Source organism: Salvelinus fontinalis, chromosome 25 (assembly GCF_029448725.1).
Source record: "Salvelinus fontinalis isolate EN_2023a chromosome 25, ASM2944872v1, whole genome shotgun sequence".
Lineage (NCBI taxonomy): Eukaryota > Metazoa > Chordata > Actinopteri > Salmoniformes > Salmonidae > Salvelinus > Salvelinus fontinalis.
This window is the reverse complement of record NC_074689.1, coordinates 24,229,197-24,245,098: the sequence shown is the minus strand read 5'-3', so window position 1 is coordinate 24,245,098 and position 15,902 is coordinate 24,229,197. Positions and strand designations below refer to the sequence as shown.

The 15,902-nt window shown below is 40.9% G+C and overlaps 1 protein-coding gene across 1 annotated transcript in view; it reads left to right on the top strand.

Moving 5' to 3' along the window:
* The window catches only part of LOC129823006 (collagen alpha-1(XVIII) chain-like), a 131,276-nt gene that overhangs the window by 82,024 nt on the left and 33,350 nt on the right, over nt 1-15,902 (top strand). Inside the window, exon 9 of the mRNA XM_055881659.1 lies at nt 1,367-1,393. Coding sequence (XP_055737634.1) covers nt 1,367-1,393 — 27 coding nt within the window. The remainder of the gene's footprint in view (nt 1-1,366; nt 1,394-15,902) is intronic.

Here is a 15,902-nt window from a genome sequence, read left to right as displayed (position 1 = left end):
GGTGTGTTGGATCATTGTCCTGTTGAAAAACAAATGATAGTCCCACTAAGCGCAAACCTGATGGGATGGAATATCGCTGCAGAATGCTGTGGTAGCCATGCTGGTTAAGTGTGCCTTGAATTATAAATATATCACTGACAGTGTCACCAGCAAAGCACCATCACACCTCCTCCTCCATGCTTCACGGTGGGAACCGCACATGCAGAGATCATCCGTTCACCTACTGTGCGTCTCACAAAGACACGGCGGTTGGAATCAACAATCTCAAATTTGGCCTCATCAGACCAAAGGACAGATTTCCACCGGTCAAATGTCCATTGCTCGTGTTTCCTGGCCCAAGCAAGTCTCTTCTTCTTATTGGTGTCCTTAAGCGGTAGTTTCTTTGCAGCAATTCGACCATGAAGGCCTGATTCACACAGTCTCCTCTGAACAGTTGATGTTGAGATGTGTCTGCTACTTGAACTCTGTGAAGCATTTATTTGGGCTGCAATCTGAGGCTGTTAACTCTAATGAACTTATCCTCTGCAGCAGAGGGAACTCTGGGTCTTCCTTTCCTGTGGTGGTCCTCATGAGAGCCAGTTTCATCATAGTGCTTGATGGTTTTTGCGACTGCATTTGAAGAAACTTTCAAAATTCTTGAAATGTTCCGGATTGACTGCCCTTAATGTTTTTGCTTATTTGAGTTGTTCTTGCCATAATATGGACTTGGCCTTTTACCAAATAGGGTTATCTTCTGCATACCACCTTTACGTTTTCACAACACAACTGATTGGGTCAAACAAATTCAGGAAATGTACTTTTAACAAGGCACACCTGTTATTTGAAATGCATTCCAGGTGACTACCTCATGAAGCTGGTTGAGAGAATGCCAAGAGTATGAAAAGCTGTCATCAAGGCAAAGGGTGGCTACTTTAAAGAATCTCAAATCTAAAACACTTTTTTGGTTACTATATGATTCCATATTTGTTATTTCATAGTTTTGATGTCTTCACTATTATTCTATAATGTAGAAAATAGTAAAAATAAAGAAAAACCCTTGAATGAGTAGGTGTGTCCAAACTTCTGACCGGTACTGTACAGTGTTTAATTGCTATATTGTAATTACTTCGCCACCATGGCCTATTTATTGCCTTAGCTTCCTTATCCTACCTCATTTGCGCATGCTGTATATAGACTTTTTCTACTGTATTATTGACTGTATGTTTGTTTATTCCATGTGTAACTCTGTGTTGTTGTACGTGTCGAACTGCTTTGCTTTATCTTGGCCAGGTCGCAGTTGTAAATGAGAACTTGTTCAACTAGCCTGGTTAAATAAAGGTGAAATAAATAATCTAAAAAACGGTATATGTTGTTTTGTATTCTCTAGGGCAGTGGAGGGATAGACGGAAACCCTGTGAGTATTCTTCATGTGTGTCATTGTTCATTGTGACTTATCTTTCATTCCTTAGGACTTCAAATGTTCATCATTACTAGACTTAAACATCTCTGAGCTGAGCTCACTATAGGCCTACTGCATTGTGGGAATTATAGTTTTATTCAATTGCTAACAAGCATCGGTGATTATTGAAGCCACTTTTTCAAAACTGTTCACAGTCTTCATGACCAACATGCATCTTGGCCAAACAGTTAATCTCACCTCCAAAACTCACTCAAAAAACCCAAACACTTCATACATATCTCAAAATGAGCTCGTTCGACCAGAACACTGGCAACAGTTCTCACTCAGAAAGCATACGTTGTCACTCATAACGCACTGACCTAAAAAACACTAACAGTGAACATTACATAGGTTATTACCGTTCCTCTTTGAAGTTTGAATGATTTTTTCACATAATCAGTATTTCATTATAGAATAAGAATAACACCTTTGACTGTATCGACTGTACTAAAGTATATGTAACAAGAATGAATCAGAAACGCAGCCATTTGCTTCAATAGCCTTTATTTTACTTGTGAAAAATGTAAAGTTGAAACAAAAAAACAAATTCCTGAAATTCCAATAATAATAATTGAAATAAAACATCAACATGTATAGTATAATCACTCATACTGTACAGTACTGTGGGGGTTGTAGTTCTCATCAACATGTATAATCTCTCATACTGTACAGTACTGTGAGGGTTCTAGTTCTCATCAACATGTATAGTATAATCACTCATACTGTACAGTACTGTGAGGGTTCTAGTTCTCATCAACATGTATAATCTCTCATACTGTACAGTACTGTGAGGGTTCTAGTTCTCATCAACATGTATAATTACTCATACTGTACAGTACTGTGAGGGTTCTAGTTCTCATCAACATGTATAGTATAATCACTCATACTGTACAGTACTGTGAGGGTTCTAGTTCTCATCAACATGTATAGTATAATCACTCATACTGTACAGTACTGTGAGGGTTCTAGTTCTCATCAACGTGTATAGTATAATCACTCATACTGTACAGTACTGTGAGGGTTCTAGTTCTCATCAACATGTATAGTATAATCACTCATACTGTACAGTACTGTGAGGGTTCTAGTTCTCATCAACATGTATGATCACTCATACTGTACAGTACTGTGAGGGTTCTAGTTCTCATCAACATGTATAATATAATCACTCATACTGTACAGTACTGTGAGGGTTCTAGTTCTCATCAACATGTATAGTATAATCACTCATACTGTACAGTACTGTGAGGGTTCTAGTTCTCATCAACATGTATAGTATAATCACTCATACTGTACAGTACTGTGAGGGTTCTAGTTCTCATAAACATGCATAATATTATCACTCATACTGTACAGTACTGTGAGGGTTCTAGTTCTCATCAACATGTATAGTATAATCTCTCATACTGTACAGTACTGTGAGGGTTCTAGTTCTCATCAACATGTATAGTATAATATCTCATACTGTACAGTACTGTGAGGGTTCTGGTTATCATCAACATGTATAGTATAATCACTCATACTGTACAGTACTGTGAGGGTTCTGGTTATCATCAACATGTATAGTATAATCACTCATACTGTACAGTACTGTGAGGGTTCTAGTTCTCATCAACATGTATAGTATAATCTCTCATACTGTACAGTACTGTGAGGGGTCTAGTTATCATCAACATGTATAATATAATCACTCATACTGTACAGTACTGTGAGGGTTCTAGTTCTCATCAACATGTATAATCTCTCATACTGTACAGTACTGTGAGGGGTCTAGTTATCATCAACATGTATAATATAATCACTCATACTGTACAGTACTGTGAGGGTTCTAGTTCTCATCAACATGTATAGTATAATCACTCATACTGTACAGTACTGTGAGGGTTCTAGTTCTCATCAACATGTATAGTATAATCACTCATACTGTACAGTACTGTGAAGGTTCTAGTTCTCATCAACATGTAGTATAATCACTCATACTGTACAGTACTGTGAGGGTTCTAGTTCTCATCAACATGTATAATCTCTCATACTGTACAGCACTGTGAGGGGTCTAGTTATCATCAACATGTATAATATAATCACTCATACTGTACAGTACTGTGAGGGTTCTAGTTCTCATCAACATGTATAGTATAATCACTCATACTGTACAGTACTGTGAGGGTTCTAGTTCTCATCAACATGTATAATATAATCACTCATACTGTACAGTACTGTGAGGGTTCTAGTTCTCATCAACATGTATAGTATAATCACTCATACTGTACAGTACTGTGAGGGTTCTAGTTCTCATCAACATGTATAGTATAATCACTCATACTGTACAGTACTGTGAGGGTTCTAGTTCTCATCAACATGTATAATATAATCACTCATACTGTACAGTACTGTGAGGGTTCTAGTTCTCATCAACATGTATAGTATAATCACTCATACTGTACAGTACTGTGAGGGTTCTAGTTCTCATCAACATGTATAGTATAATCACTTATACTGTACAGTACTGTGAGGTACTAGTTCTTATCAACATGTATAGTATAACACTCATACTGTACAGTACTGTGAGGATTCTAGTTCTCATCAACATGTATAGTATAATCACTCATACTGTACAGTACTGTGAGGGTTCTAGTTATCATCAACATGTATAGTATAATCACTTATACTGTACAGTACTGTGAGGTACTAGTTCTTATCAACATGTATAGTATAACACTCATACTGTACAGTACTGTGAGGATTCTAGTTCTCATCAACATGCATAATCTCTCATACTGTACAGTACTGTGAGGGTTCTAGTTCTCATCAACATGTATAATCTCTCATACTGTACAGTACTGTGAGGGTTCTAGTTCTCATCAACATGTATAGTATAATCACTCATACTGTACAGTACTGTGAGGATTCTAGTTCTCATCAACATGTATAGTATAATCACTCATACTGTACAGTACTGTGAGGGTTCTAGTTCTCATCAACATGTATAATCACTCATACTGTACAGTACTGTGAGGGTTCTAGTTCTCATCAACATGTATAATATAATCACTCATACTGTACAGTACTGTGAGGATTCTAGTTCTCATCAACATGTATAGTATAATCACTCATACTGTACAGTACTGTGAGGTACTAGTTCTTATCAACATGTATAGTATAACACTCATACTGTACAGTACTGTGAGGGTTCTAGTTCTCATCAACATGTATAGTATAATCACTCATACTGTACAGTACTGTGAGGGTTCTAGTTCTCATCAACATGTATAGTATAATCACTCATACTGTACAGTACTGTGAGGGTTCTAGTTCTCATCAACATGTATAGTATAATCACTCATACTGTACAGTACTGTGAGGGTTCTAGTTCTCATCAACATGTATAATATAATCACTCATACTGTACAGTACTGTGAGGTTTCTAGTTCTCATCAACATGTATAATATAATCACTCATACTGTACAGTACTGTGAGGTTTCTAGTTCTCATCAACATGTATAATATAATCACTCATACTGTACAGTACTGTGAGGTTTCTAGTTCTCATCAACATGTATAATCACTCATACTGTACAGTACTGTGAGGGTTCTAGTTCTCATAAACATGTATACTATAATCACTCATACTGTACAGTACTGTGAGGGTTCTAGTTCTCATCAACATGTATAATCACTCATACTGTACAGTACTGTGAGGGTTCTAGTTCTCATCAACATGTATAATCACTCATACTGTACAGTACTGTGAGGGTTCTAGTTCTCATCAACATGTATAATCACTCATACTGTACAGTACTGTGAGGGTTCTAGTTCTCATCAACATGTATAATATAATCACTCATACTGTACAGTACTGTGAGGGTTCTAGTTCTCATCAACATGTATAGTATAATCACTCATACTGTACAGTACTGTGAGGGTTCTAGTTCTCATCAACATGTATAATATAATCACTCATACTGTACAGTACTGTGAGGGTTCTAGTTCTCATCAACATGTATAATCACTCATACTGTACAGTACTGTGAGGTTTCTAGTTCTCATCAACATGTATAGTATAATCACTCATACTGTACAGAACTGTGAGGGTTCTAGTTCTCATCAACATGTATAGTATAATCACTCATACTGTACAGTACTGTGAGGGTTCTAGTTCTCATCAACATGTATAATATGATCACTCATACTGTACAGTACTGTGAGGGTTCTAGTTCTCATCAACATGTATAGTATAATCTCTCATACTGTACAGTACTGTGAGGGTTCTAGTTCTCATCAACATGTGTAATCACTCATACTGTACAGTACTGTGAGGTTTCTAGTTCTCATCAACATGTATAGTATAATCACTCATACTGTACAGTACTGTGAGGGTTCTAGTTCTCATCAACATGTATAGTATAATCACTCATACTGTACAGTACTGTGAGGGTTCTAGTTCTCATCAACATGTATAATATAATCACTCATACTGTACAGTACTGTGAGGTTTCTAGTTCTCATCAACATGTATAATATAATCACTCATACTGTACAGTACTGTGAGGTTTCTAGTTCTCATCAACATGTATAATATAATCACTCATACTGTACAGTACTGTGAGGGTTCTAGTTCTCATCAACATGTATAATCTCTCATACTGTACAGTACTGTGAGGGTTCTAGTTCTCATCAACATGTATAGTATAATCACTCATACTGTACAGTACTGTGAGGGTTCTAGTTCTCATCAACATGCATAATATAATCACTCATACTGTACAGTACTGTGAGGTTTCTAGTTCTCATCAACATGTATAATATAATCACTCATACTGTACAGTACTGTGAGGTTTCTAGTTCTCATCAACATGTATAATATAATCACTCATACTGTACAGTACTGTGAGGGTTCTAGTTCTCATCAACATGTATAATATAATCACTCATACTGTACAGTACTGTGAGGTTTCTAGTTCTCATCAACATGCATAATATAATCACTCATACTGTACAGTACTGTGAGGTTTCTAGTTCTCATCAACATGTATAATCACTCATACTGTACAGTACTGTGAGGGTTCTAGTTCTCATCAACATGTATAATATAATCACTCATATTGTACAGTACTGTGAGGGTTCTAGTTCTCATCAACATGTATAGTATAATCACTCATACTGTACAGTACTGTGAGGTTTCTAGTTCTCATCAACATGTATAATCACTCATACTGTACAGTACTGTGAGGGTTCTAGTTCTCATCAACATGTATAATCACTCATACTGTACAGTACTGTGAGGTTTCTAGTTCTCATCAACATGTATAGTATAATCACTCATACTGTACAGTACTGTGAGGGTTCTAGTTCTCATCAACATATATAGTATAATCACTCAAACTGTACAGTACTGTGAGGGTTCTAGTTCTCATCACTCATCACTCATACAAAATATAACCAAGAAGGCGTAGCAGTCGGACGTGTGTTTGTCTTGTCTTGTCCCGCGTAAATAGTCCTCGTATTTTTTGTATACATTTCGTATATATTTTAATTTCACTTTCCATCTTGGAACTGAATATACATTCCCGCAACCCGCCTCACCCAATGTGGTACGGATCTGCTATTTTTTATACTTTAGAACCGTAACCCCAATCAGAAGCTAGCCAGATAACTAGCTACTAGCTAGTAGTCAGTTAGCCACTGCTGCGGTCTTCGCCCTTAACTCGGACACCAGCCAGCTTCAGCTCGGGCAAATACCTGCCAGTCTGCAGGCGCGATATCAACCCAGAGAATATAGGACTGCTTTTTCTCTACCACATCACCGGATTCCTGACGCAAGCTCTGGACAATTACACCGGATCATCGTCGCTAGCTAGCTGCAACCAGGTGGCTACTACTGGCTAATACCTCTGTCTCGAAACAAGCACCAGTTAGCCTTGAGCTAGCCTCGAGCTAGGCCCATCTGCCGGCTAGCCGAAGAGGCCTACCAGCGAATTATTGGGCTACAATACCTCTTTTGCCAATTGGACTGGACCCTTTATTGCCGACACGGAGCCCCGCCGATCCATCACGACTGGTCTGCCGACGTAATTGTCCGAGGTGGTCTCAACAGGCTTTTCCATTGCGACGTTTCTGAATACCCATCTGCTAATTATTAGCTGTCTTATCGGCTGCTATCTAAATAAATATACCGGACAATTTTTTTTTCTTTTTTCCTGGGTCACTATATCTATTTTGCCAATTGGATCGATCCCCTCTACCACACGGAACCCCACTAATCTACCGACGGAAACGAACGAGGTGACAAAAAAATAAAAAAAATAAAAACAGACCTCCATCCTATGTTATCTTGCTACCGATAGCCAGCTACCCGGCCAGCTGTCTGGATCGCCGTGCCCCCAACCAACCTCTACTCACTGGACCCTTATGATCACTCGATTAAGCATGCCTCTCCTTAATGTAAATATGCCTTGTCCATTGCTGTTCTGGTTAGTGTTTATTGGCTTATTTCACTGTAGAGCCTCTAGTCCTGCTCACTATATATCCAACCTCTCAGTTCCACCACCCACATATGCGATGACATCACCTGGTTTCAATGATGTTTCTAGAGACTATATCTCTCTCATCATCACCCATTACCTAGGTTTACCTCCACTGTATTCACATCCTACCATACGTTTGTCTGTACATTATTCCTTGAAGCTATTTTATCGCCCCCAGAAACTTCCTTTTACTCTCTGTTCTAGACATTCCAAACGACCAATTCTCATAGCTTTTAGCCGTACCCTTATCCTACTCCTCCTCTGTTCCTCTGGTGATGTAGAGGTGAATCCAGGCCCTGCAGTACCTAGCTCCACTCCTATTCCCCAGGCGCTCTCTTTTGATGACTTCTGTAACCGTAATAGCCTTGGTTTCATGCATGTTAACATTAGAAGCCTCCTCCCTAAGTTTGTTTTGTTCACTGCTTTAGCACACTCTGCCAACCCAGATGTTTTAGCCGTGTCTGAATCCTGGCTTAGGAAGACCACCAAAAATTCTGACATTTTCATCCCTAACTACAAGATTTTCAGACAAGATAGAACGGCCAAAGGTCGGCGGTGTTGCAATCTACTGCAAGGATTGCCTGCAGAGTTCTGTTTTACTATCCAGGTCTGTTCCGAAACAATTTGAACTCCTACTTTTAAAAATCCACCTCTCTAAAAACAAGTCTCTCACTGTTGCCGCCTGCTATAGACCACCCTCTGCCCCCAGCTGTGCTCTGGACACCATATGTGAACTGATTGCCCCCCATCTATCTTCAGAGCTTGTGCTGCTAGGCGACCTAAATTGGAACATGCTTAACACCCCAGCCATCCTACAATCTAAGCTTGATGCCCTCAATCTCACACAAATTATCAATGAACCTACCAGGTATCACCCCAATTATGTAAACACGGGTACCCTCATAGACATCATCCTAACCAACTTGCCCTCCAAATACACCTCTGCTGTTTTCAACCAAGATCTCAGCGATCACTGCCTCATTGCCTGTATCCGTAATGGGTCAGCGATCAAACGACCTCCACTCATCACTGTCAAACGCTCCCTGAAACACTTCAGCGAGCAGGCCTTTCTAATCGACCTGGCCGAGGTATCCTGGAAGGATATTGATCTCATCCCGTCAGTAGAGGATGCCTGGATATGTTTTAAAAATGCCTTCCTCACCATCTTGAATAAGCATGCCCCATTCAAGAAATTTAGAACCAGGAACAGATATAGCCCTTGGTTCTCTCCTGACCTGACTGCCCTTAACCAACAGAAAAACATCCTATGGCGTTCTGCATTAGCATCGAACAGCCCCCGTGATATGCAACTTTTCAGGGAAGCTAGAAACCAGTATACACAGGCAGTTAGAAAAGCCAAGGCTAGCTTTTTCAAGCAGAAATTTGCTTCCTGCAACACAAACTCAAAAAAGTTCTGGGACACTGTAAAGTCCATGGAGAATAAGAACACCTCCTCCCAGCTTCCAACTGCACTGAAGATAGGAAATACTGTCACCACCGACAAATCCATTATAATTGAAAATTTCAATAAGCATTTTTCTACGGCTGGCCATGCTTTCCACCTGGCTACCCCTACCCTGGTCAACAGCACTGCCCTCCCCTCTGCTACTCGCCCAAGCCTTCCCCATTTCTCTTTCTCCCAAATACAGTCAGCTGATGTTCTGAAAGAGCTGCAAAATCTGGACCCTTACAAATCAGCCGGGCTAGATAATCTGGACCCTTTCTTTCTAAAACTATCTGCTGAAATTGTTGCCACCCCTATTACCAGCCTTTTCAACCTCTCTTTCGTGTCGTCTGAGATTCCCAAAGATTGGAAAGCAGCTGCGGTTATCCCCCTCTTCAAAGGGGGAGACACTCTAGACCCAAACTGCTACAGACCTATATCTATCCTACCCTGCCTTTCTAAGGTCTTCGAAAGCCAAGTCAACAAACAGATTACCGACCATCTCGAATCCCACCATACCTTCTCCGCTATGCAATCTGGTTTCAGAGCTGGTCATGGGTGCACCTCAGCCACGCTCAAGGTCATAAACGATATCTTAACCGCTATCGATAGGAAACAGTACTGTGCAGCCATATTCATTGACCTGGCCAAGGCTTTTGACTCTGTCAATCACCACATCCTCATCGGCAGACTCGACAGCCTTGGTTTCTCTAATGATTGCCTCGCCTGGTTCACCAACTACTTCTCTGATCGAGTTCAGTGTGTCAAATCGGAGGGTCTGTTGTCCGGACCTCTGGCAGTCTCTATGGGGGTGCCACAGGGTTCAATTCTTGGACCGACTCTCTTCTCTGTATACATCAATGATGTCGCTCTTGCTGCTGGTGAGTCTCTGATCCACCTCTACGCAGACGACACTATTCTGTATACTTCTGGCCCTTCTCTTGACACTGTGTTAACAACCCTCCAGGCGAGCTTCAATGCAATACAACTCTCCTTCCGTGGCCTCCAATTGCTCTTAAATACAAGTAAAACTAAATGCATGCTCTTCAACCGATCGCTGCCTGCACCTGCCCGCCTGTCCAGCATCACTACTCTGGACGGCTCTGACTTAGAATATGTGGACAACTACAAATACCTAGGTGTCTGGTTAGACTGTAAACTCTCCTTCCAGACTCACATCAAGCATCTCCAATCCAAAGTTAAATCTAGAATCGGCTTCCTATTCCGCAACAAAGCATCCTTCACTCATGCTGCCAAACATACCCTTGTAAAACTGACCATCCTACCAATCCTCGACTTCGGTGATGTCATTTACAAAATAGCCTCCAAAACCCTACTCAATAAATTGGATGCAGTCTATCACAGTGCCATCCGTTTTGTCACCAAAGCCCCATATACTACCCACCACTGCGACCTGTACGCTCTCGTTGGCTGGCCCTCGCTTCACACTCGTCGCCAAACCCACTGGCTCCAGGTCATTACATTTACATTTACATTTAAGTCATTTAGCAGACGCTCTTATCCAGAGCGACTTACAAATTGGTGCATTCACCTTATGACATCCAGTGGAACAGCCACTTTACAATAGTGCATCTAAATCTTTTAAGGGGGGGGGGGGGGGGGGGGGGCAGAAGGATTGCTTTATCCTAGCCTAGGTATTCCTTGAAGAGGTGGGGTTTCAGGTGTCTCCGGAAGGTGGTGATTGACTCCGCTGTCCTGGCGTCGTGAGGGAGTTTGTTCCACCATTGGGGTGCCAGAGCAGCGAACAGTTTTGACTGGGCTGAGCGGGAACTGTACTTCCTCAGTGGTAGGGAGGCGAGCAGGCCAGAGGTGGATGAACGCAGTGCCCTTGTTTGGGTGTAGGGCCTGATCAGAGCCTGAAGGTACTGAGGTGCCGTTCCCCTCACAGCTCCGTAGGCAAGCACCATGGTCTTGTAGCGGATGCGAGCTTCAACTGGAAGCCAGTGGAGAGAGCGGAGGAGCGGGGTGACTTGAGAGAACTTGGGAAGGTTGAACACCAGACGGGCTGCGGCGTTCTGGATGAGTTGTAGGGGTTTAATGGCACAGGCAGGGAGCCCAGCCAACAGCGAGTTGCAGTAATCCAGACGGGAGATGACAAGTGCCTGGATTAGGACCTGCGCCGCTTCCTGTGTGAGGCAGGGTCGTACTCTGCGGATGTTGTAGAGCATGAACCTACAGGAACGGGCCACCGCCTTGATGTTAGTTGAGAACGACAGGGTGTTGTCCAGGATCACGCCAAGGTTCTTAGCGCTCTGGGAGGAGGTCATCTACAAGACCCTGCTAGGTAAAGTCCCCCCTTATCTCAGCTCGCTGGTCACCATTGCAACGCCCACCCGTAGCACGCGCTCCAGCAGGTATATCTCTCTGGTCACCCCCAAAACCAATTCTTCCTTTGGCCGCCTCTCCTTCCAGTTCTCTGCTGCCAATGACTGGAACGAACTACAAAAATCTCTGAAACTGGAAACACTTATCTCCCTCACTAGCTTTAAGCACCAGCTGTCAGAGCAGCTCATAGATGACTGCACCTGTACATAGCCCATCTATAATTTAGCCCAAACAACTACCTCTTTACCTACTGTATTTATTTATTTTGCTCCTTTGCACCCCATTATTTCTATCTCTACTTTGCACCTTCTTCCACTGCAAACCAACCATTCCAGTGTTATTTTTTTTACTTGCTATATTGTATTTACTTCGCCACCATGGCCTTTTTATATATTTTTTTATTTATTTATATATATATTTTGTTTGCCTTCACCTCCCTTATCTCACCCCACTTGCTCATATTGTATATAGACTTATTTTCACTGTATTATTGACTGTATGTTTGTTTTACTCCATGTGTAACTATGTGTTGTTGTATTGTGTCGAACTGCTTTGCTTTATCTTGGCCAGGTCGCAATTGTAAATGAGAACGTGTTCTCAATTTGCCTACCTGGTTAAATAAAGGTGAAATAAAAAAAATCAAATAAAAAAATCAACATGTATAGTATAATCACTCATACTGTACAGTACTGTGAGGGTTCTAGTTCTCATCAACATGTATAGTATAATCACTCATACTGTACAGTACTGTGAGGGTTCTAGTTCTCATCAACATGTATAATCACTCATACTGTACAGTACTGTGAGGGTTCTAGTTCTCATCAACATGTATAGTATAATCACTCATACTGTACAGTACTGTGAGGGTTCTAGTTCTCATCAAAATGTATGATCACTCATACTGTACAGTACTGTGAGGGTTCTAGTTCTCATCAACATGTATAGTATAATCACTCATACTGTACAGTACTGTGAGGGTTCTAGTTCTCATCAACATGTATAGTATAATCACTCATACTGTACAGTACTGTGAGGTACTAGTTCTTATCAACATGTATAGTATAATCACTCATACTGTACAGTACTGTGAGGGTTCTAGTTCTCATCAACATGTATAGTATAATCACTCATACTGTACAGTACTGTGAGGGTTCTAGTTCTCATCAACATGTATAATCACTCATACTGTACAGTACTGTGAGGGTTCTAGTTCTCATCAACATGTATAGTATAATCACTCATACTGTACAGTACTGTGAGGGTTCTAGTTCTCATCAAAATGTATGATCACTCATACTGTACAGTACTGTGAGGGTTCTAGTTCTCATCAACATGTATAGTATAATCACTCATACTGTACAGTACTGTGAGGGTTCTAGTTCTCATCAACATGTATAGTATAATCACTCATACTGTACAGTACTGTGAGGTACTAGTTCTTATCAACATGTATAGTATAATCACTCATACTGTACAGTACTGTGAGGGTTCTAGTTCTCATCAACATGTATAGTATAATCACTCATACTGTACAGTACTGTGAGGGTTCTAGTTCTCATCAACATGTATAATCACTCATACTGTACAGTACTGTGAGGGTTCTAGTTCTCATCAACATGTATAGTATAATCACTCATACTGTACAGTACTGTGAGGGTTCTAGTTCTTATCAACATGTATAGTATAATCACTCATACTGTACAGTACTGTGAGGGTTCTATTTCTCATCAACATGTATGATCACTCATACTGTACAGTACTGTGAGGGTTCTAGTTCTCATCAACATGTATAATATAATCACTCATACTGTACAGTACTGTGAGGGTTCTAGTTCTCATCAACATGTATAGTATAATCACTCATACTGTACAGTACTGTGAGGTACTAGTTCTTATCAACATGTATAGTATAATCACTCATACTGTACAGTACTGTGAGGGTTCTAGTTCTCATCAACATGTATAATATAATCACTCATACTGTACAGTACTGTGAGGTTTCTAGTTCTCATCAACATGTATAGTATAATCACTCATACTGTACAGTACTGTGAGGTTTCTAGTTCTCATCAACATGTATAGTATAATCTCTCATACTGTACAGTACTGTGAGGGTTCTAGTTCTCATCAACATGTATAATATAATCTCTCATACTGTACAGTACTGTGAGGGTTCTAGTTCTCTCTCTCTCCTGCATTTGGCCTCAAGTTCTCATCAACATCACATCTTGTGTCTCTAGCGATGTATCTTGGAAATTATCTTCTGGAATGTTTAATCCAACCCTGGCAGTCTTCAGGAGAAGTGTCTCCACACCCAGCATGCATGGCATCCAGTAAGGACATCTGGTCATGTGGATGGTGGTCATAAACCTTCCACCTCCACGCAGAGACAGACTCCTCTATGGGGTTTAGGAAGGAGGAATATGTAGGCAGGAATAGTACTGACATCCTGGGATGTGTAGTAAACCAGTCTGTGACTGCAGCAGAGTGTTTGACTGCCACATTATCCCACACAACAACGAAGGTAGGGGAGTATCTTGCCCCTCTCTCCTCCGCTGGCACAAGTCGATTATGCAGGTCATGCAGAAAATAAATGAGCCTCTCTGTATAGTAGGGGCCAATGAGTGGTTTGTGTAACAGCAAACTATCATTGGACAGTGCTGCACACATTGATGTTAGCTCCTCTCTGGCCTGGACATCCACGGTTGCTCTCTATCCAATCACTTTTCTTCTCCTGTGGCGTGTTTTTACCAGGTTGAATCCAGCTTCATCCACAAAGATGAATGTATGTGTAGTTTGCCTGGCTTCCATCTCCATTACTCTAAAATACAGTAAATCCACAGTTTTACAGTTCTTTACATTATGTATAGCTGTGTATGTACCCTGTTTGGTTATTGAACAGACATCTTACCTGGACATATTGGTACCAGAGTTCTTTCACACGTTCCCCGTTTCTCTCAAAGGGTACAATGTACAACAGCTTCATCCTTATTTGAGGTTTCTCTAGGACTCTGGCAACTGTCGTTGTGCTGACCGTATTCACATTCCCAATGGTGATCTAGTCTGCCAGCACTCTGTCCAGAATGGACCACAGTTTTATTGCATTGTTGCAATTATCATGTCAACAATGTCAATTTCCTGCGCATCTGATACTAGTCGGCCTCTCCCTCCTGTGGGAGGCAACCTTTGGATCCAACTGAGAAAAACTAAACAGCCAATATATTTCAAAATGTCGTATTGATGCTGTTGAACGCTACAAATGTGGTTGCACCCTTAAACCGGCCTCTCTCAAAGAGAGACCATGGTTTACAACATGGTCAGTAATTGTGGCCCTTATCTCATCAGAGACCACCGCTCTTGGTCTTCCTCTCCTTTGTCCTCCACACATTCTCCCTCTCCCTGCCACTCTTCTTTCCCCACCAACCTGTCTTCCTCTCCATTCTCCTCCACACATTCTCCCTCTCCCTGCCACTCTTCTTTCCCCACCAACCTGTCTTCCTCTCCATTCTCCTCCACACATTCTCCCTCTCCCTGCCACTCTTCTTTCCCCACCAACCTGTCTTCCTTGATCCATGTTTCATAACTAAATCATTCTGAAGCAGTCCTCTTTTGTCTGTTTGGTAACGAGACTAAAAACAGGACACTTGGGTAGGCTTTCAGCTGACATGGCAATCAGCTGTGTTTGGAATGATTAAGTATTCTGCTGTGATTTTCTATATGTTTCAATCTGGTTACTGCAGAAATGCACGACATTTGCCATCATTCTGTTTTGAATGTGTTTTTAACAGTTTTGGAAACAGTGTTTTAGCATTTGAAAAACAAGTGCTGCAAATATATAGCTGAGCAGGTGGTGGAGTATGAATGAGAAAATAGTTTGTGGATTTCAGAGAACGTGGTCATTGAACGCGTGTTGTGTGAAAGGAATTAAAATGATTCACAGTTTGGTCCATATACACTTCTGTTTCGCTGACCCTGTGAAGAGTTTTGACCATGTGACTTCAGTTTTGACCAATGCATGTTAGCAATTGTTAAAAACTGTAAACTATTTTTATATACAATTGCATTTTATTCTGAATCTCCAACCAATAGGCCCTACACTACATAACAGAGACTTGACTTTGTTGTTCTGCTATTTACAGTAACTCCCACACT